The sequence below is a fragment of the Peromyscus eremicus genome, chromosome 3 (assembly GCF_949786415.1).
Source record: "Peromyscus eremicus chromosome 3, PerEre_H2_v1, whole genome shotgun sequence".
Classification (NCBI taxonomy): Eukaryota; Metazoa; Chordata; class Mammalia; order Rodentia; family Cricetidae; genus Peromyscus; species Peromyscus eremicus.
The window spans coordinates 139,171,937-139,195,565 of record NC_081418.1 but is presented as its reverse complement, the minus strand read 5'-3'; the positions used below and the strand labels follow the sequence as shown (position 1 = coordinate 139,195,565).

The 23,629-nt window shown below is 40.2% G+C and overlaps 1 protein-coding gene across 1 annotated transcript; it reads left to right on the top strand.

The window, feature by feature from the left end:
* Positions 1-1,540: 1,540 nt before the first annotated feature.
* On the top strand, positions 1,541-23,629 carry LOC131907449 (C-type lectin domain family 2 member H-like). Its single transcript, XM_059258680.1, has 7 exons — positions 1,541-1,713; positions 2,809-2,894; positions 9,353-9,481; positions 17,534-17,659; positions 20,285-20,460; positions 21,006-21,112; positions 22,126-23,629. Exons 3-7 carry the CDS (start codon positions 9,394-9,396, stop codon positions 22,256-22,258), a joined length of 630 nt encoding a protein of 209 aa, XP_059114663.1. The 5' UTR covers positions 1,541-1,713; positions 2,809-2,894; positions 9,353-9,393; the 3' UTR covers positions 22,259-23,629.

Sequence of the window (23,629 nt, the reverse complement as noted above, 5' to 3'; positions counted from 1 at the left end):
TCTGCTTTCTGCCATCACTCCCTGGGATTAAAGGCATGAGTCACCATGCTTGGCTGTTTCCAGTGTGGCCTTGAACTCAGATGGATCCCAGATGGATTTCTGCCTCTGGAATGCTAGGATTAAAGGCGTGTGCTACCACTGCCTATCCTCATGTTTAATATTGTGGCTGTTCTGTCTCTGACCCCAGATAAAGTTTATTAGGGTGCACAATATCTTGGAAAACACAATACCACCACAAACCAAGGCAGTTCTAAACATATAATGAACTGGAACACTCACTATTGTCCATATGTCAACAATTCCTGAGCAAGTTTGTATTTGCAACAGTTTCACTTCCTGGATGGTAACTGCCTTCAGAAAAGAAATCATAGCATCAAATTATATGAAAATTAAAAAAACTAGAATAGTCAAAAATGATTCTGAAAAGGGTCGAATTCAGAGATCATTCTGGCTAATCTTATAACTTATGGGAACAGAAATAAAGACAGCCTGGTGCTAGTAAAAGAGTAGACACTAAAACAATACAAAAATAAATAAATAAATAAGACTCCAGAAGTTAAATCAAACACATGTGGTCAACAGATATTTAACAGAGATGTATGGTTTTTAGACAGGGAAAGGATGGCATCGCTCCAGTATGTGCTGCTGAAACAACCCTGTGGCTGTCTGCTAAGAACAAGACATGAGAAAGACTGTAGACCCAAGCACAAAGCTTAATATTGTAAATTCATTTAATTCCTTAAAAAGTGTAGGGAATGTTTGTGAACTTGTCTTGGGCAAAAATCATCTTAGATTCAAGAGAAAAATCACTTTCTAGATAACAGGAGGTTGATGAATTAGATGTTGATGTGAATCTAATGCCTTTCTTTCAGAAAGGCAAAATTGTGCAACCACTATGAAGCAGTTTGTGCAGGAACTGCACAATATGGTGATGTGCGCCCATCCTGCCCACATATCCCCATACGGAAAGGAAAGCCTGCATTTAAGGTTCAAGAAAAAAGAACGAGAAACTTTTTTTTTGTTTTTGTTTTTTGAGACAGGGTTTCTCTGTGTAACTTTGCGCCTTTCCTGGAACTCACTTTGTAGACCAGGCCCCACCACTCTTTCTGAAAAAGAAACTTTTACGTGTATATTTGTAGCTGCTTTGAGGATCACTGTAAAAAAAAAAAAAAAAAAATGCAACATTTGCAATCATTCAAATGTCCCTAAGCTGATGACAATGTAAACAAACCTCTCAACAGAAGAAACAAGTTGGACCACAAGCTTCCACTTGCCTATTTCTCATACCATTTTACCAGGCCAAATGTCCCAAAGCTTCTGATTCAAAAGTCCCTAGACTAAACTTATCAGCATGCTTAAGCAAGCTTAAAGACAGTGAGCCACAGGAAACTGTCTCCTCCCTGCTTATTTGAAAAGAAACCCCAAATGCCACGACTTGCTTCCTCCTCTCACTTCTCAAGTTTCCTGCCAGCTTTTCTTAACTTCTTTGTGTAATATTTGATTACATGGTGCTTGTGTACTTCAGAATTCAGAGCACTGCTCCTGTGCAGGTGGTGCTGTGGACAGTCTCTTAGATCTAGCCAGCGGTGTGTCTGACTCACTATTGATAGACACTGCACTGTCTGAACAGCAGAATGTAATACTGTGACGACATGAAAGAAGGAAAATGTGAAGTCTCTGCTTCAGGGATCCATTTTGAGGCATTCTGGAAAAGTAAGTGTGTAAGGGCTGGGGACAGAGGTACAGAGTCTCTGCAACATAGAATAGGAAGTCAGAGTGGGGTAGGTGTCAGAAGACATTGCCACGAGCTATTGCGGGCCAGGATGCAAATACAGCTTATAGCAATTGATAATTCAGATGTCAACCCACCATAAGAATGATTCTCAGATGGGATACCCTTTCGAGAAGGCTTGCAGGCCACTGACTCTGAACACTGTTGTTTCCATCTGTAATTTATTGTGCAGTAACAGTGATATTTCTGCATTATCATTCATTTTCATGAAATGTGTCTATGTAATCTCTTGACTGCATCTCAATCTTACCAGCACACATATGTCTGTGGACAGTCAAGGGGATGATTTTTCATTAGCTGTACAATTTTAATATGTAGAAATATACTAGGAGATGCTTCATAGCCAGATCTATTGTCCCACATGGACAGTAGACACTTAAAGCCTGCTTTGTTCCTTTTACTCAGACTAACTGAAGAAAATAACAATCTCTCCTCAGTCTAACACAAACTGCACACAATTAGCTCATTTTTACCTCAGAGCAGGTTCAAACTACACCAAAGGCCTTTGTAAATAGATGATACGTTTAAAACTTCGCAGTTACGCACAACGTCAGAGTTGCCGGTGTCTAACCAAGTTCACTACCTACACAAAGCACCCTAAGAAAAACATGCCAACTCTTCACTTGTCAAGTCTGCTAACAATAGACCTATGTCTCAAATTTGTCACTGCTCACTGTGCCTTCCCACCCCAGTCTGGTCACAGTCTTAGTCCTGAAACCTGGAACCTTGTGTTGTCATGGTCAATGGCTCTGCACTTATCGCTTACCCTAAGAATGTGCTTTTGACCAATGAGAGGGAACTCTGGTAATTTTTTCTATTGCTTCAAGCCTCCTGGAGAAGATGACTTAGGCTACATGAAGAAGAAGCTAGAAGGAATTAGGATTAGAATAGGAACACAGAATCAGAGCTAAGAAATTATAGACAATTAGAGTAAGAGAATTAGAATTAGGACAGAACAACAAACAGACATGCTAAGGAGCAGATGTATGTAAGCTGATTCATTTTTTTGCCCTCAGATATGTTAGGTTTCCCCTGCTTGCTGTAGTGTCTTTTCTGGACCCTGAAGAGATCTAAAGGGCTGCCACCTGAAGGACCTCAATAGGTATGGGGGGGGTCTATATTTTTTGTAAATTATTGTTTTAGATTTATTTTATGTGCATGAGTGTTTTGTCCGTATGTATGTGTATGTGTGTATTACATGCATGCCTAGTGTTGGGAGGGTTCTGAAAAGTGTGTTGGATCCCTGGAATTGGAGTTAGGAATGCATACACGAGCCACTATATCGGTGTTGGGAATCAAACCCAGTCCTCTGCAAGAGCAACAAATGTTCTTAATGGTTGAGCCAACTCTCCAGCCCCTATATATCTTGATGAATAATGCATGATTTGATGTTTCAAATTCATTAAAATTTATTCCAAATGAATTAACTTTACTGAATGCAAATTATACTATTTAAAATTTTCCATTGAATTTAACCATTGCGTTTTGCTCAGATTCACACATCTAAAATACCAGGAAGCCTTTCTCATTAACAATGGAGGAGAAAGATACATAGGATTAGAAGGCTTAAGCACTAAACTGTGGCCTTTGGATTTTGGGTCCACACAAAACACTCGACCTTCATTCTTTCCAGTTATACAAAGATATAGAAAGTGGCAGGATAATTCTCACATGCTCATTTCCAGCTCCAGCACCTCTCAGCATGTGAGTAATCTGGTTTCCCCTGGGTTCTATGCCTCATAGCTCCTCACACTCCCTATAGAAAGTAAATCTTGGGAGATTTCTAAACTCCTTCATATTTTGAATACATAGATTTCCTTATGATTTCTAGTTTTGCATTGTGCTTTAAAAAAAAAAAACTTTCCAAATCCAAGAAAATAATATAAACTCCAGTCTGATTTTAGCTAGTTAGACATCATCCCATCCTCTCTTATTGGTGCATATTATTCCATTATATATGGAAGTATGGATCAGGAAGAGAGACAGACAGAGAATGTGTGAGAGTGATAACAATGTGATGCTACATATAAATAATGTGATATTAATAGAAGTAAATCAAATGGTGAGTGATTCTAAGTAATCTTGGGTTTTAGAGTGTGGAAATAGAGAAAGTAATACTGAGCGTATCAAGAAGAAATAAAGACAAGTTTTTAATTAGAAGCCTATGTTAATCTCAAACCATTCCAGGTTAATAATGGGAGCTAGGATGCAAAACAAATAGAGTAAAATATAAACAATAGCACTCTTAAATTTGAAAATGAATGTCATAATAAAATAATTTTATACAAGAAGATAAAAATATGGGTCAGAAAATAGTAATTATGGAGAAAAATCATATGCTTCTGGCTAAAAATTCAAAGGAATGATAACATGAGCAGAATGGCTCACCAGGAAGCTACAAGCCCTCCTTCCAGAGGCATTGCTTTAGGAACTGCCATAGAGAGGAGAGCACCCCTGTGGAAGGTTTGGAGACTAGCTGGGAAGTTGCAGCCCCAGCCCTTTTTAAAACCAAAGAGATAATTACAGGGAAGGGGATAGGCAACTGGTGCAGCTCTCTCATGCTTCATCCTGCAGAAGATCTAGGAGGAAACCTCCCACACTGTTGAGAGCCAGACCTATCCAAGGTTTTCTCAGAGCTGATGAAAGGAAAAGGGAACCTAGTACTGGCCCAGGGTTGAATGTGGCAAGGCCAGTCTGGAGCTGGGGCCAGGTCTCAAAGGAGTTTAAGTTTCAGTTTCTGAAAATGGGGCTTCTCTCAATACAAGACTGGAGTTACTCATCCCCAAGGCCACTGCGTGTTTGGTCTGTAATGCTTTTTAGATTCTCCACATTCCCTTTGCTCATCTCTGTTTGATTAGCTTCAGACTTAGTCCTATTGCACGACAGCTTTCTTCTGACTCTGTCCCATTTCCTCCCTGACAACAGTGTATGAGATGCTGTATTTCTTAATAAGCTCACTTGGCATAAGACACAGCTTCTGTAAGACCTCCCAAGCTCACCTGTTCTATTTTCTTTATCTCTGATCCTGTGAACCCTCCTTCTCAGGACCTGTCACTGAAGAATGACCTGCTGGTCAGGGTCACCACAGAGAGGCTCCTTCTTTTCAATGAAACAATGGGCAGGAGTGAGATTTTCTGGTTTGTTTGCTTGGGGATACCTGAGAACTATTTCTGTCTTGCCGTATTTGGATTGCCAAAGGGCATGTGCCCAGTTTGGAGCCCACAGATAATAGAGGAAAGCAGTATGTTTGAGACAGAGTTCACGGACAGACAGTACAGAGAAAGAGAGAGAGAGAGAGAGAGAGGTTTGAAAAACACAATAAGGTCAATCTGATGAAAGTTTTCTTCAGATGAAGAGCCCATGCAAGACTAAGAGAGGTGACTGGTTTTTCAGATGCCCAATTCACAGAAAAAGATCAATTTATGCTGATACAAAGAAACAGCAAAAGATTGTACAGCCAAAGAAAGGAAAGAAATACTTCTTAAACTAAAGCATCACAGATTTATAAGCTGCTTAGGACATAATTTAATTTCTTTTTTGGATATGTATACAGTGTGTGTGTGAATGTGGAGACAAGATTTTGATATCAAGTGTTCTCTTTGATCATGCTCTACTTTATTGACTGAGGCAGGATCTCTTATGAACCCAGAGCTCACTGATTCCATTAGTCTAGTTATCTAGCTTGTTCCAGTGGTCCCATGTCTCCACCTCCCACACTCTGGGATTGTAGATGGGCTACCATTCCTCCCAGGTACTTACAATGGCACTGAGGATCTGAAGTCTGATCTTACTGCTTACACAGCAGGTGATTGACATGCTGAGCCATCTCTCCAGTTCCTGGACAAAGAATGTTTAAAACGTGTCATAAAGATGTTCATGGACACCACAGAAAAACAACTGTAGGAAAGCAATGAATGGATAAATTATACCAATGAAGACGTAGAAACTATAAATGGAACCAAACAGAAATCCTGGAATGAAAAATAAAATAATTGAACTAAAAAATATGTTGGTTTCAAGCAATGATGGGGGTGAGACGTTAGGAGAGAGAAGATGTAGAGAATGGGTTAACCAAAACTAAGAATGTATGAGAAAGCCTTATGGAAACTCAATAACTTACAAGCTAATTTAAAACTGATGTTTCTTTTAAAATAGTTTGAACTGAGGAATCCTGCATGGGTGGCAATGCTGCTCCCAGAAGACATGGGTTATTAAACCAATATCTCAGGTCCAGATATGGGATATCCTATAAGATACTTGTATGGAAAAACCCAGAGGTCCCCAAACTACACAGGCTATTGCCGTTGTTCTTGATTGGTTGTTCACCATTACTATAAGGCAGGACTCTATTGCTGAAGATAACACATAGTTTTAGGACATTAAAAAAAAATGGTCTTGAAGCTGGGCGGTGGTGGCACACGCCTTTAATCCCAGCACTCGGGAGGCAGAAACAGGTGGATCTCTGTGAGTTCAAGGCCAGCCTGTCTGCAGAGTGAGATCCAGGAAAGGTGCAAAGCTACACAGAGAAATCCTGTCTCAAAAAACCAAAAAAATAAAATAAAATAGTCTTGAATTGACCAGGAAATCTCCAAGCTGCTGATAAGCTTTCATAATGCTGGAAGGCACTGTGCATATTGCTGAAGGAGAAGCCATCAATGGTTTTGCCCTAAAACACCAGTCAACCCCACAAGATGACCACTGGTACTGATAGACCCCAGACCCAGGGTACTACCTTCTCGAGGGGGCTCCCCAAGAACCCAGACTCCAATTCAATTGATGCAACAGCAAGAGGTGTTTATTGATGTGGCTGTACAGTCAGGCTAACTCAGCTCCAAAGAGCAAGAGTCGCATCGCACTACAGTCACATAGGTACTTTTAAAGAAAAAACCCACAAAAGCCATAAGATTATAATTCCCATACAATTTTGTTTCGATCAATTTATGTCTAGAGGTTAATTTCATAAGATCATGGTCTGGTCACAGAGTGATCACAGAGGGGGTACAGTTACGTCAGTGTGCACATTTTTCCCAAAACCTCAGGGCGGGAGTGGAGTTTACACAAAGGTCACAGTGGTCCTTCCTGGAACACTTGCAACTATCCCAGTCACAGTTGAGGACATCTCTTAACAGAAATCTCTTTACATTGTTACATTGTTGCAGGGGTGGTTGAATAATGGCTGAGTCAGGTTGCCCTTGGAACTAGCTTTCTTTTTAGTTCCTTATTCTCCTGGGGTTTGGGGGGTATAAGCCTGAAGGGTTAGGGTCTTTCAGTACAATACTGGTATGAACGTTATGGGGGTAAACAACTAGTTTCCAATTGAATTTGAGTCCTCCTACTCCACAGAAGAGAATTCATGCCTGGTGTTATAAACAGGTTTTAACCCATGACTATGGAGGTCACAGACCCTAAGGAGGAACCCACTATTGTTGTTTTGGTAAATAGTCATGCTGTCAGACTACTTTCTAAATATCTATGTTTTACCCATAGACTGCTGCTCTCAACCTTGATTATAACAGCTTCTTTTTTCAGTGGACCTAGGCTAAGTGAGCAATGGGGGTTTATAAAGGCAAAAACGACAAATTCAGTGTTTTTTTGGCGTACCTGAGGAGGCTGTTGGCAAGCAAGTCAGAATATTAACTTTTAATAAGAATAGGGCACAGTTGTGTTACCACAGTTTCTCTGTTTGATCTGGGAGCAAAACTCCTTGTGGTTACAGAAACAGAACACAGGTTAGCAAAAGTTCATTTTAAGTACTGTGTGTTGCTGAGGGTTAGGTTGACCTCAGTTTTACCCTGAAGTCAGTCAAGATTTAGCAAATCTTTAATCGCTTCAACCTGACACCATTAAAGCTGAGTGGAGTTGGCAATGAAGCAGCTGCAGCCACAGGGACAAGGACGGTGGCAGCCAGGCCCAGGCCCAGGCTGAGACAACAGCTTAAAGTGCTTAAGTCTGTATCTCACCCCAACCACTAGTGCTGGGGACCTTGCTCCAGGAGGGTTCAGAGACCTGGGATGGAGGTGTGGAGTCAGCATCAAGAAGAGACTGTGACTGCCAGTTTTCATTCAAGCAAGTGGCCCTGAATAGTTTGATCTGTCTTTATTTATACAGTTTCAATGGCTTGCATGAACTGTTTAACAACCCATTTTGTTTTATTTAAGTTTCTAAAACTGGTTACAATTATTACCAGCTTGTTCTCTGTCTCTTCCCCTTCTGCTCTCCTGCACCCGTGGACAGCGGTTACCCTTTTGAACTATATCTCTATCATCAGAAGTGTAAGAGTTTGACAAGCTACAGGAACTTTTCTAACTAGGCACACCTATAGGTAGAACAGTGTGCACAGTGGGTGGTACATGCAGCTACAGTGTCACACAGGCTGAGAGACAGTTTTGTCTCTTGTGATTAATATTTACATCTGGTAGTGTCTGGATTCTCATGATCAACTCACCAGCCAGAGCTGGTATTTCCTACTGTTCTAACCCCTCTGGGGGCATACCAGGATTTTACATTCATCCTATAGTCAACATAACCTGGAAACTTACTCTTAATAATTGGTACTGCTCATCTCTTGGCTTTATGTCTATTTCCCTTAACTTCTTGGGGTATTGGCATAGTTATTAGAAATGAGGTAGGGCAAGAGCAGCTCATGGACTGTAACTCCCCTCACAGGGTTAGTTGCCTGGAGACGCTGTCCACATTCACTGAAACATCACGCGATCATACCCTGCTGTGCAGTCCATCTGGTTGGTGGAGTCTGATGACCCTAACTTGGCTGATATCTTGGAGAGTCTCTGTTGGGTTATACTCTGGCAGTAGGCTGGCTGGGCTGGTGGGTAAAGTTTTACAGAATCAGATACAGGCTAGGCCAGGAGAAATGCCTGATAATGCGTTATTTGGGAGTTGTACATACACCTCTCTGGGTCCCCCTCAGAGTACAGGGTACATGGACAGGTCCTGGGACAGAGTCAGCCTGTCAGTTCCTTGTTCTAGCATGTCTGTATCTGCACTGCCCACAAACAAGCCAACCAAGGTCCCAGTGCCTGGGCAAGTCCTCCTTTTTAATCTGTTCCATAGGATGAGGAGTCCTCCCCCATCTTCCTCCTCTGTTTTGTTTTTTGAGGAAGAAAGAATGAGTCCTATGAGGATCTGCAGAGTCCCCAGGGAATGGAGGCAAAGAAGGAGGACTAGCCCCCACAGACGGTCTCCTCATATTTCTTTATTATGCTCTGATACACTGTGACATGCGTGCTGTATCCTTCTGAGATTCACTTATCAAGTGAGTCTGAGACCAGCCACAGCTACACAGTGAGAGCCTGTTTCCAACACAAATAAATAAACAAACACTTCCTAAAACTAAAAGCACCATGCCTTGTTGAATGATACATTGTGCTGTTCTGATTATTTTGTTTACAGTACACTTCATTCTTTGTCTCATTGTGTGGTGTGAGCCAATATTCTGCTAGAGAGGTGAAACTTAACAAGCCACCTGATGAACAGAGTGGAGTTACCAACAGACTTATTTGGAACTGCCCAAGATTGAAAACCATAATTCTTCCTCTCTAGTTTCAATTTTAGTCTTCCTGTAGCTGAGATTCAGCTCAGAGATGCCTGGGGCAGCGGCTACAAAGGATTCCACATGCACGCCAGAGACAGTGTCCATTACCACAGACCTCTTTCAGGAGGAAGAAACAGGTATGTATTTCATGCAATATGAATCAAACTGAAAGGGCAGAGAGGAGCTTCACCAGGATCTCACAGACGAGCTGAACCTTTTTCCTGTTAGCCTGTCATGGCGGGTCTCGGTAGAAGTAGAGGTACTTGGAGGCTTCTGTTATGTTAGTTACTCTGGCAAAGTTTATAACACTCAAGTATTTCTGGGCAAGAGAATTGAACAAAGAATCCATTTCATGAGCCTAAAGCATATTTTTTTAGGTTTTGTTTGATTCTTTTGGGGTGTGTGTGTGTGTGTGTGTGTGTGTGTGTGTGCGCGCGCGCGCATGCGTGAGTAGCTTGCTAGCCCACTCTCTATCTGGTAGTTTGCACTCTGGTGAAGTACAAGAGGTTGCTGTAAAACATGCTTCTTATGTCCCAGAGTGAAGGAAACTCTAACAGCACATCTTTCAATGTGCACAGCTAAGGACGTTCCCTGTGGGACTGGGGCCTGTAGTTTGCAGATCCACGGTGATTCAAAGGAAAGGTAGGGAGGTAAGATGTAATGGGAGACTAAACCCCCACTCCAGCAAATCCTCAGGCATTTCTGGTTTGTGGAAAATTATGGAAATGAATAATCTTGCAGGGTTTCTATTAAATTATCTTCTGTATTTAGAAACTGTCTGTTTCATTCTTTTATTTTATTCCTTTTTCCCTTTCTTTAATTTCTATTTGCTTGCTTGTTTGTTTTGGTGAAAGAATATGGGCTTCCTGGAAAATTGTTCATAATTACAAAAAAATTATCAAGGTCATGAAGAACGTAGATGTTTTTCAACTTAGTCAAGTAGTCCCGTAACTGAAACCATTTTCGTTCTCCACACAGAAGCACATACACACCCCATATTTCTGTGAGACACGTTAGCCCAGACAGAGAATTTATCATATTGTTTGGGTTTTTGTTGTTGTTGTTATTTGGATATGTGTGATATTTTCTATAATAAACATTTAGGGATTAATTTCAAAAAAGAAAAACAAGGAAAGCAAACAATAAAAGTCACATATATAAGTAAATAACTTTCAGAAGCAAAACACCCAAGTGGGTTATGGGGGGACTATTTAAAGGAAAAGTTGGATATTACCTTATTGAAAAAGAAAGACATTGTGGAAATCTTGATGCACTGAAATCAAAGGACATCTTTGTTTAATGTACAACTGGAAAGAAAGAGAGATGAGAAGTTTCTATGGAGCCAAACTCCAAAGGACACTGTATATGCTGTCCCAGAAACTTTGGGGAGCCCCACATTTAGCAAGCAGCCCCACGGGAGAGGCAGTTAGGTTCAGAGAAAGAGTGAAGGAGTCTGACTTTGGCCAGCATCCTAAAGAGATAGAGAATCAGAACACGGAGAAGCTAAGATCTTCTGATTTAGATCTCAGAAAAGGAAACGAGCTTCACAGACTGCTTGACTGCAGCTCCACGGGTGACCAGAGTGGAGTTTCAGGGAAGCAAAAGCACATTATCTCAGTAAAATCCTTTCTCCTGCCACCTCTCTAGAATGGCTTTAGGTGGATCAGCCTTCCTGAGGGGTGGTCTCTTGGCCAGAGGAGTGACAGGCCCAGCATGACTAACTCTTATGATAGGACACAATGGTGTGTCATGTCTACCCAGGACAACAAACAGATTCCCTTCTTTTTGACAGAAGGAAATAGGACTCAACCAAGCATTGGAATCTTCAATGGCCTCAAACACTACTTTAACACTCCCTGCTTAAAAGACCCCCAAATTATTTAAGTTATGGGCTAAACCTGAGGAATTGATACAATGTATTTCTGTCATGAAAATCTAAGAAACCATTTAAGCTATTCAGCAGACATATTTAATGTCAGTTACATCTTCAGGCACAGCATAAAGGCAGGGAGCTCACATAGGAGAAAAGAAACGAACTCAGTCACTTCTAAACTCTGGACTGGAAAGAATCCTGTTTCAAGAAGAATTGGAACGACTCACCATTGGGACCTCTGCTTCTAAATCTGCTTGACCCCTTTCTGTCTCCTGTCCTCCTCAGCTTAAGCATCCAGTCCTCCCTCAGCCTTTTCCTTAGTGTAAAGTGAGACTCCCTGTTATCTTGGAGTTTTCTAAAAATGAACAAAATGTGGTGGTTAAAGTCAGTTGGAGTGTGGGTTTTTTTGGGGGGAGGGGTTCTAGAGACAGGGTTTCTCTGTGTAGCCCTGGCTGTCCTGGAACTCTCTTTGTAGAACAGGCTGGCCTTGAACTCACAGAGATCCTCCTGCCTCTGACTCCCAAGTGCTGGGATTAAAGGCATGTGCCACCACTGCCCAGCCAGCTGGACATTTTAAAAATGTAATTTACATTCAGTACAATTTATTCATTTACTGTTCATTTCCAATAATTTTTAGAGCATATATCATCATGAAATCTCCATCACAATCAATCTATGGACCCAGACCCCACCCAAGTCCCCGGTACCCTTCTGGAGACACTCCTTTCCTCTGTACCCAGACTACGTCATCCTTGCTTTTTCTGCTCTTACACACTTGAATACCATGGAGCTGGATCCCTGCAGTAGTAAATGTATTGGAGACTCACCAAAGTGAATTCAACAGCTGTGTGTCAAATCCTGAAAATAGTTTTCCGTCTTGGTTATCTTGTGTGGGGCATTTACCCACCAACCCCACAGCTCCCCAGAGTTTTCTTGAGTGTGATCAGCAGAAAATATTAGATAGAAGGATTTATATTGCGGAGATAAACAGATAGAAAATAAAGGATAGCCTCAAGAGGGCCCTGACTGTCTCTGTCCCAGGGTATTTATAGAGACGCCAAGATGTGGAACAAAAGACCTCCCCCAGCACAGCCAAGTGCAGACCATCTCAGACACCTGCACTCAGGCCCATGGTCCTAATCATCCTCTATGTGGACCTGCTGGGTAAAGTCACGAGGAACCTGAAAATGGGCTCCCTCAGTCTTGCATATTTCCTACAAAAGGAGTTACTTATTTATTTCATGACCTTAGTGATTTTGTAGTGGATTGGTCTGTTTCAAGTCCTGATTATAATTATAAATTTTATTTAAATATTACTAGACAACACTTTACTTGGTCCAAATATGGTTCAGATGCACTTCACCATATACATAATTGTTCTTCAGGAGGATGGATTATCCCTATTTTTGCTACTACATCATTTCATAAATATATGCCACAAAAACATCTTAATAAGTTATTTGCTGCTATTAATTACAATTTTTTTTTTACTAGGCCCCTCCAGGCAGCCCCAGTTATCTCCGGTCTTGAAGCTTGTGTTGTTGCTCCCTTTGCTATATTAGCTGAAGGACATTAGGATGATTCCTCAGTTACTACTCAGTCTTCCTTTTTTCATATGACTTGTAGGAATTGTGTTATGACTAATAGTTCTTGGGGCCCAGTTTCTTTTGCTGTCATTCATCAGCCTCCTAATGTTTTACTTCCTCCTAATGTTTTTACTGACTCTTACTCAGCTGTGGCATACTGATCCTGTAATGTATGCTTTGGATCAATTATCTTCTGCTCTTTTACAATCCAAATGTTTTATTGCTGTTCTAATTCTTGGCATTACTGCTTTAGTATCTCTTGTAGGTTCTGTGGTAGCCTCTACTACTGCATTAGTTCAACAAGTACATACTGCACATCATGTAAATTCTCTTTCCAAAATAATGTGTCTTTGGCCTTGTTTACCCAGGAATATATAGATAAAGGATTAGTAGACAGAATTATGTTTTGGAAGAGGCATTACTCTATATGGGAACCCAGATAGAAAACATCAAGGTTATATGTGGCATGCCATTCTAATTACAAATGGGTCTATGTTACTCCTTTGCCATATAATGGCTTTCAGATTCAGGCTCATATTAGATGTATTTGGAGCAACACAGATGTAAATTTAGATATAAACACTTTACATGAAAAATACCTGCCATTTCACATGCCCATTTACAAATAACATCACCAGAAGAGATCACTTCCTGTCTTTTAAAGTCTATTACTAGTTATGTCTCTTCTGGTTGTTTTGGGAATTTTATATATTTATATATATAATTTTTTATTATTATTGGAGGTTTTGTCCTTCTAATTTGTTTTTTTTTTTTTTTAGTCCTCATCCACCAGGTAAACATCAATTTTGTTGTTGTTTTTTGTTTTTGTTTTTGTTTTTCAAGACAGGGTTTCTCTGTATAGCTTTGCGCCTTTCCTGGAACTCACTCTGTAGCCCAGGCTTGCCTCAAACTCACAAAGATCCACGTGGCTCTGCCTCCCAAGTCATGGGATTAAAGACATGCGCCACCACCACCCAGCCGTAAACATCAATCTTCACTCTGCAACCCAAGTCATTTAAAAGCTACATTTAAAAAAAAAAAATGTTTTAAAGGAGATGGTGGAAACCATGGCTTTGTTCCAGGGAGCAGCATGTGAGTGCTTTGTGGATGGCCCTCCTTGTGGGCAGCACCCAAGGAGAAGCTCCTGTATGCTTGGCGTGGACCAGTGTGACAGAATCTGCAGCCTCAACTGTCTTTCCTGGAATTAGTTGAGGGGTGATCCTTTTCCTCTAGTATAACACTCTGTGTACTCTTGGTAGCTTTTTCTTTCACTTTTTCTGTAATGGGTGCAGTAATGGCATAATAGAAATCTCTTAATAATTTTAAGGTGGATTTATTAAAATATATGATGGATTGAAATGATTATTAAAGCAATTAAAAACTTAAAAGAAAGCTGGGCGGTGGTGACGCATGCCTTTAATCCCAGCACTCGGGAGGGAGAGCCAGGCGGATCTCTGTGAGTTCGAGGCCAGCTTGGGCTACCAAGTGAGTTCCAGGAAAAGGTGCAAAGCTACACAGAGAAACCCTGTCTCGAAAAACCAAAAAAAAAAAAAAAAAAAAAGAATAGAAATCATGCAGTTGCAGTTTCTTGAGGCACATAATTATTCTCAGAAAAGCACATAGAGTGCACCGACTCAGAAAATAACCCTTGCAGGAATGGATCAGGGAAGTTAATAAATACATATGAACATGAAGATATTCATCCAGGAACAAGGAACTCATCCATGTAGATGCCCAAACCCCAAGTAGTTAGAAAATAGAGGTTTGGCTAAGAGTTAACCAGCTCTTGTGCCAACATAATAAATTGTCTTATTTTGGCCATGGTTGTACAGGACAAGAATAAAGATATTGTCAGTATAGGTTAAGATAAAAACCTTGTAGTAGGTGCTTAATTATGAGGCTATAAGGTTAAATATCTGCCTGAGGAAAATAAAGGATATGAGAAACAAATAAAAAAGACTTCAGAGAGTTATTATCTAGTTTTGTGGAACATCTTTAAGGAAATAAAACGGAAACTGTAGGCTTTATGACTGAAATAAAATAAATTCAGAGACGCTGGGGCTATTTGGGGGCCATTTCCTGAATAAGCTGGTGGCCATTTCCTTCATTTTACCAATGCCACATCTCCATCTTCAGGGTCTTTAAAGCCCACTGGAGCTGGACTCCGGGAGTTGTTGTTTGGGATTTTGGTGGTGATGGTGGTCGTGTAGGTGGAGAGGGGGGTTCACATATGAGCCATTTAGAGGTCAGAGGACAGCTATGTGTAGTTGGTTCTCTCCTTTCACATTTGTGCATGTTTCAGGGATTGAACTCGGGTCACCAGGATTGAACTGCAAACACCTACACCCACAGAGCCATCTTGCTGACTCAAGGGAAACTGTGTTGGCTACAAAATGTTTTAAGGGATACTTAAACTGGCCAGCAAGTCCTACTTTAGGGACTTCTGGGGACAGCAGGTTGAGGAATGTTTAACCAGCATAAAAAATGGACAGATGCAAGCATGAGGTCCAGTTTTCTTTTTCAAACGTTTTCCCCAGTGCTGAGTAATGTTGATTTACTTAGTCACAAGTTCAGGAATATTTGAGTTGTTCCAAAATACATGGATTAATTTCTAAAGCTGCTGGAAACACAGGAAGTTTTTTTTAATGTAAACACAGACACTTAGATCCAGGGCATGAGGTAAATGACTCTCATTTTAACAAAATGTTGAACTGTATTTCAACTATTTTCCCCAAAGTTTAGTAATATTAAGCATATTAATGCATGTATTCACTATGTATCATTTTATTCCATATTTTGGATCATTTTCTTTTTAAAACCCAATGTGTGTTTATGTGTGTGCATATGTACTGTAGACCAGGGAAGGTGGACAATTTTTAGGTAAAGAAAGGATGAAAACTCTTCTGTATATGATGCTTAGACAGTGGGTTTTCATGATAAGACTTACCTCATCCTGTGTATAATAACTGACTCAAAATGGATCACAGATTCAGACATAAAGCCTAGATCTTAAATCTATTTGAAGAAAAAAAATCTTTGTGAATGAGAGCTTGTCTCAAGATTTCTTGGTTACAATACCGAAAGCTTTACCTACACCCCAAGTAGGTAAAATATATTGTATTTAGTACAATTAACACTCTGCTTTGGTCCCTAAAAAGAAATAAAAAGATATACAATGGACTGGCAGGGTCCCTCCCCCTTTCCCTCTGTGTGTGTGTGTTTGTGTGTCTATCTGTCTTTCTGGCTGTTTGTGTCTCCTTCTGTCTCTCTCTGTTGGTCTCTCTCTCTCTCTCTCTCTCTCTCTCTCTCTCTCTCTCTCTCTCTCTCTCTCTCTCTCTCTGTATGTGTGTGTGTGTGTGTGTGTGTGCGTGCGTGTGTGTCTTTGTCTCTCTCTGTCTTTTTCTTTCTCTTTCTCTCTCTAGCTTGTCTCTTTCTCTGTATCTCTCCATCTCTCTCAAAAGAAACTGCACCTATGATGTATTGAGAGCTTTAAAGACCCAACAGTAGGGAGTGGAGAAATTATTCAAAGGTTAAGAGAACTTGTTGCTCTTCCTGAAACTGATTGTGAACATGTTTCATCAGGTGTATAATTGTGTGTTTGGCAATGCTGTGAATATTGTTATTCTTACACATTTATTTGCATTTGACAACTGCTTGTGTATGAAAATGAAAATTATTTTGTGCATTGACATATTTTCCTGCAGCATTGTAAAGTCATTCACTATTTTTAGAGCCTTTTAGTAGACTCCTTTGAAATTTTTATGTAAATATAACCATGTTGTCTGAATATCAACACTTTTATCTCAATGAGACTTGACTCTTATTTCTTATTCTTGCCCTACTGTCGTGGTTAAGACCCCCAGAGTCACACTAAAATGGTGAGCAGACATCCTGGCCTTGCTCTGGGTAACCAGAAGAAAACTTTCATGCTGGCTGTAGTTATAATTTTGTTTTACTTTATCATAGGTACATCTTGTCAGGTTGAGAAAGTTTTTTCAATTCCTAATATACTGAGAGTTCTTACTGAGGATTTACACTGACTTTGTGCACACACCTTGCTGATTTTACTGAAATGCTCCTTATTATTTTCTTATTCATTAATGCATAGAATTTCATTTAGTTAGTTCTTTATGATTAGGAAAACAGATGATAGAAGATGATAGATAGATAGATAGATAGATAGATAGATAGATAGATAGATAGATAGATGACAGGAAGACAGATAGGTAGATAGAACAGAGTCAAATGTAGCCCCTCTTAGCCTTAAACTCACTATTTAGTAAAGACAGTCCTTGAACTCCTGACTCTAATGCCTCACCCTCTCATGTGTTAGAACCACAGTCCTGTGCCACCACACCTGGCACATTGATTTTGTTTCTCTTTTTCTTATTATTATGGTCCAATAAGTCCTACCCAGGTCTATTCTTATGGAACTAAATCTATGGGTAGTTTGTATTGTTCATGTTTTTTTCAACTTGACTTTCACTCTTTCAGTTTCTTGCTCCTTCGTTGGTTCTTAGTTCATTAACTGGAAGACTCCACAAGAAAAATTATTTTTCCATTTCCTCCAGTCTTCTGTAAGCCAAGGATATCATTTATGAACCAAGACCTTCCATGGAGGGCATTTGCAACAAGGGAGTACAAGCCAAATCTACAGATGATTCTGAGGTAAATTTATCTTTTTCCCTAAAAGTTTCCTGAGATTGATACTCTCATATTTATATTTTCAGGTAAAAAGCTCCAAGTACATTGTCCCAGGATCGTCTCCCCTGAGTCCCCTGCAAAGCTCTACGGCTGCTATGCAGTGATCGCTGTCCTCACTGCAGCTGTAATTGCACTGACTGTTACACTGTCAGGTGAGTGACTCATCTCCAGATTCTGCAGCATTCTGTCCACATCCTCATCGTCACTTAGACTAACTGACCACTGTGAGCCAGGCGCTGTGGGAAGGGCTGGGGAGAAAACTCACTGGAAATTCCTGTTCTCTGGGAACTTGGGGTCTAGCAGGAAGATCCAGTGAAGGAACAGCACAGGCTGTGGTGTGCACAGGAGGCCAGGCTCAGCATCCCTGGGAAGATAACATCTAGTAACGTCTAGAGCAGTGGTTTTTTAACCACTTCCTAGTACTGTGAACCTTTAATACATTTTCTCATGTTGTAGTAACTTGCAATCATAAAATTATTTTCATTGCTACTTCATAACTGTAATTTTTCCACTGTTATGAGTCATAATGTAAATATCCAATATTTCCAAAGGTTTAGACACATGTCCACCTGGGGGATCTATTCAAGGTAGAGAGCAAGGAGAGGAAAACTGGAACAGAGACTCACAAGGAGGCTGCTGTAGCTAAAGGGAAGTGAGAATATGGTTAGGGACGGTACAGTAACGTCACCCTCCACATGACTTATGGTTTCAGTTAATGTCTTCAACCATGGTCTGAAAACATTAAATAGAAACTTCCAGAAATATGTGATTCCTAAGCTTTTAGCTGTAGATTATTCTGAATAATGTGATTAAAAACTAGAACAACTTTGCTGCCATAGCTGGAGAAATGTTTCATGATATTGTTCTATCAAATCACTTTAACCACATCAATGAATAATACACACATCTAAACAGGACAAACATTTACCGACAAGTCTGAGTCAGTGTAACCTAATCTATTACATAGCTCTGAAAAGAGTCAGGTAAAAGAAGTGACTCTCACTGCCTGTTGCATTTGTCCTTTTCACTGAAGCTTCATGGTATTGGGTATGAGAACTTAGAACAGCTATAAAAAAAAACCCTTCACTATTGGGGGGGAGTCATTTCTGGTATTTAATATTTCTTATCAAGTCATGTTTCCTGAAACTCACTAGACCTTTGAAAGAGCAGCGCATTCATTCTTACCTGTCAAAGTTAAAAAAAAAAGTAAAGTTATAAAATGTCTATTATTCTTCTAAACTGTCCTCTGAAATCTTGTGACATTAAGAGCTTCTTACACACACACACACACATTCATGTGTGTGTGTGTGTGTGTGTGTGTGTGTGTGTATTCGTGTGTGTATACACTCATAAATATATGTATATATATACACATACATACATAATCATTTAATTATAATAGACTCAGATGAACACATCACACAGCTCCATTAACACAGCCACTCCAACACTTGCCGAGTCCCACACTCAGGTATCTCACCTAACTTCCATACAGTTAGGCTAGCCACTCAGAAGCTGTGGAGATTCAGTTGTGGTTTTAGACTTTACATGTCAGTTAAATGAACTATGGCAGGGTTTAATCTAGAAAAACAATTCTCTTTACAACCCTTTTTCACAACTTATGTGCCCTTTGCTGCATCCTGTCCTTCCTCATCACCTTATATCACTCTTCCTTGTTCTCCTTTCTAAAGTGTTACACCATGCCCACACTCAAATCTGTTTACACTGTACATCACAGGCTGGGACTGCATGTGACAGAGTACATGGGTCTCTTTCTTTCGAAGTTTGGGTGACCTCACTTAATATCATACTTTCCCAGTCCACCTATTTTCCTACAAAAATTTCATTTTTCTTTAAGGCTGAAATATTATTCAGTTTTGTTGTGTTCCATATTATATGAATTCTTCAATAGATGGGCATCTAGGTTAGGTCCACTTCCTTCTAATGTAAATAGGGCATCAATAAACATGGATGTGCAAAATTCTCCATGGTAGGATGTGTTCTCTTCATATATATCGAGGAGTGGCATAGCTAAGTCACACAGTAGGTCTATTTTTAATTTCTTTCAGGAACTTGCATATTGGCTGTATCAGTTTGTACTCCCACCAGCAGGAAATAAACGTCCTTATTTCTGCATATGGTTCTAACATCTGTTGTCATGTTTCTTCATGACAGCCATCCTAACTGGCTCTAACAAGAGCCAGCATATGTTTATATATAAGCTTAATGGTTGTGGTAGAATTCTAAGAAGGTCTTGATCTAAGTTTTGGTATACAAGATCTATTTTGACCATGTCATGTTTTGCAAACTGGCATTTCTCTACAGTAAAATCCAAGCAAGTAAGGAGTTTACTTTCTTTTGTCAAGAGAAAAGCTGGATTTGAAGGAGGATTATGGGAAAGGAAGCTATAGAATTCCAGGAATCAGGAACAATCCTAAGGGGCTGATGGCCTAGAAATGATTTCCTCACAGGGTATGATGTCTTTAGTCCTTACACTCAGGAGGCACAGCCAGGAAGATTACTACAAGCTCTGGATAAGTGCAGTCCACATGAGATCCAGGCCAAACAGGATTCCGTCTCAAAACATAAAATACAAAGAAGGAAAAAGAAAGCTGTTCCTCGTAATCCCACTGGAAGGCTCTGTATTGGTGATCCTCATACTAGGAGGGGTCTTCTAATGATCACTTATGAAAGTACAGTCCAAGAACACACCTCACTGAGGGCCCAGACATGGAAATGTTTCTTTATTATATTTCATGGCACTATCTGCATTTCAGTGAGACCAGTCAATGAGACCCGTGGACCTTGCTATGCCACCTGCCCAAGAGACTGGGTTGGATTTGGAAGTAAATGTTTTTATTTTTCCAAAGACATGAGAAACTGGACATTTAGCCAGACTTCCTGCATGGCACAAAAGGCCCATCTAGCTCGATTTGACAGCCTGGAGGAGCTGGTAAGAAAGTATCAGGACCTGGTTTGTTGTTTGTTATACTGAGTGTGTAATTCCTTGAAATGGGGAGCTTAAGGCTGAAACATGAGGCAGGATCCTACCCTAGGCACTGGGGGACATGGGAACAGTGTGTACCATTTGCTGATGTTGTTGCTTCTGACTGGAACCCTGAGACATTCCAGAGACATTGTTCATGTAGTGTTCACAGTCAACATGTAACGTCAGACATACAGTCTACTGAGACACCTGATGGTCATGTAAGTCTTCATCCAAGCTGGCAGGTGTTGCATACTGAAGGTGACTACTGTTAATAACTGCAAGAACAGGCTTAACAAGGGGCTTTTCCAGCCACAATGGGATGGGAGTCATCAGTGTACTTGATTATGGACATAAATTACATCCACTGAGAACTGAGGGCATGTATGGCTCCAAAGTCAGTGACCCTCTGTTGTATATATTGCTTTCCATAAAGGAAGCTGTAAGGCAGAGACTCAAAGGTCATCTGAAGCTGAGAGACACACGTATTTGCTTTCTGTGTTTTATGACAGAATTTCCTGAAGAGATACAAGGGGGATTCTGACCACTGGATGGACCTGTACAGAGAGTCACCAGAGCACTCTTGGAGGTGGACAAACAACACTGAATATAACAACTTGTATGTTTGTAAAGCACTTTTCCTCTATTGCATTCATGTATTGTATATGTGAGTTATGACTATAAGAGAGGAAAGACTGAGTCATGTGAAGCCAACTGTACCACAAAGGTAGAAAAATAAACCTCAAGTTGGAGGTATGCCTCAGAGGTAGGCCATGTGCTTACATGTAATAGATAATCCCCAGGAAATCCCACATCCCTGCCAATTTAAATTCTTCTGTGTGTTCCCATTTATTGACCATTATTTTCAAAGCATTCACTTAGTGTGATTTCACTCAAGATCTTTAACATGATAATGGCATCTGGGGTAGATGTTGTCTGCTCATCACTAATTGAAAACTTTTCATTGATGATAGACACCCTTGTGAGATGTAGATAGAATCTAGGATGGGCAGTGAGGGCTCTGAAACCCCAGAAAACCACTGCAAAACAGCTGGGGTAGGACTTGTCAGACAGCTGTTTACACAGCTGCACCTGTCACAGAAGCAGAGACTCCAGGGGCATTGGGAGCCTCCTCTAAAGTCTCATCATCAAAAAGCACCCCAGACAGCTCCTGGATGTGAGCATAGCTAGCCATTTTGAATGGAGCCATTTCACTGGAACAGTAAAACACAGAGCCAGTCATGTCCATCCTTAAATACCTTTCAGAAATTTACTAAGAATTGGATTTTTCCCACTTTCATACATGTGCAAAAATACTTGAAGACAGAATTGAAAAAAATCACCCTTGTGAGGCCACCCATGGCAGCAGTTCATTTGAACATGACATCAAGCACCAGGCCAATGCCTTTTACATACTTTATAAGGTCAATATGGAGGAATGACAAAGATGTGGTGCTCAAACTGAACTCCAAGCACGTAAAGGATGCTAGGTCTAACAATGCAGGTGATTCCTCATGGACTCTGCCTTTCTCTGATTCTTACTACAAATAAGCAATGGAGATGGGCAAGATTATACTGCTGGATTGATTCAGTGTCAGCCTGTGCTGAAATTTTGTTTGTTTGTTGTTTTAGGGTTCCTATCCGAGGACAAGGAGAATGTGTCTACCTGAGTGACAATGGGATCAGCAGCAGCAGGGGCTACACATACAGGAAGTGGATTTGTAGCAAGCCTCAACTATCCTTTACAAGGGCCAATGATTTTTAAATGCAGGGTAGGGAATGTGCCATAGCATGCCTGAGAAACAGATGCTGTGTGACCTGTTATCTACAGTTGCTACTCCATTCCTGATCTACTAAAATCATCATCAAAATCCAGTGATAATGTGTGTTGACAGCAAAGATGAAAACTCACTTAGAGGATTCTACACGAGGGTTCTTGGGAGAGCATGGATGATTCTAAACTAAATCAGTGTTTGAGCAAGAACCTAAATTATAGTCATATCTGTATTAGTTAGCTCCACTTTTACGACCAGATATGAAAGTTGTTTCTTTGGTCCTTGCTTTGAATGCAGGGGACCTAAAAATACAAGGTGACTAAACCCATTGAAATGATTCAATAATCACAAGAAAAGTGGTAGTTGATCTGTGGACTCTAAGTATTTTTGTACTCATGGTCAATATTCTTTTGCAAAGTTCAATAACCAACACGAAGTGATATCTAGCCAGTATTGAAACCAATACTGTATACTCTGTGATTAACACATTGTGAAAATGTTTTTACATGTTACTCCTCAGCACTCCTATTTTAATTACAGTGGACTAAGAGCATGATCCAAGCAAAGGCCATTTTACTCTCTTAATTCAACTTTTTTTGAGACTTTCATGCATGAGTATGTCATTTGAACTTTATTCTTTATTAGCTTCACTTAAAACCAGCCTAGTTTGAAATGAAGCTAATAAAAAATAAGACAGTTAATTACTGAACATTTTAAAAAGCATTAGGTGCCTAATTTTGCAATTGTTTGCACACAGTTGAGTTTTAAGGACAAAATAATTTAATTTTTTGGTTATATGCTATACTGTACTGATGAGTCCTAAAAAGGACGAAATAAGAGGTCAAAGCATGTCTTCAGTCATTTCTTTCTTCTTACTTTATTGATATATGGACTAAGCCTGATGATTTGAGTTCAACCTGGACCCACATGGCGGAAGGAGAAAACTCCCACAAATTGTCCAATGGTGGTACACATACACACAAATAAATAATTAAGTGTAATAAAAAATTTTAAGTTTACCTTTTATAGAGACTGTGCCTGTTATGTTTGTTTTTGTTGTTGTTGTTGCTGCTGTTGTGGCTTGGTTTTCGTTTTTGTTTTTTTGAGACAGGATCTTACTGTGTAGCTCTGGCTGTCCTAGCACTCACTATGTAGACCAGGCTGGCCTCAAACTCACAGAGGTCTGCCTGCCTCTGCCTCCCTAGTGCTGGGATTAAAGGTGTGGGCCACCATATCTGGCAATGACTATGCCTGTTTAGAGTCTGTATTTTTATTATTAGATAAATACAAGCATATCTCATTCAGGAAAATACTTTTCTCAGTGGTTCTTGTCCTACTTCATTTAGCCCTTTTGCTTTGCA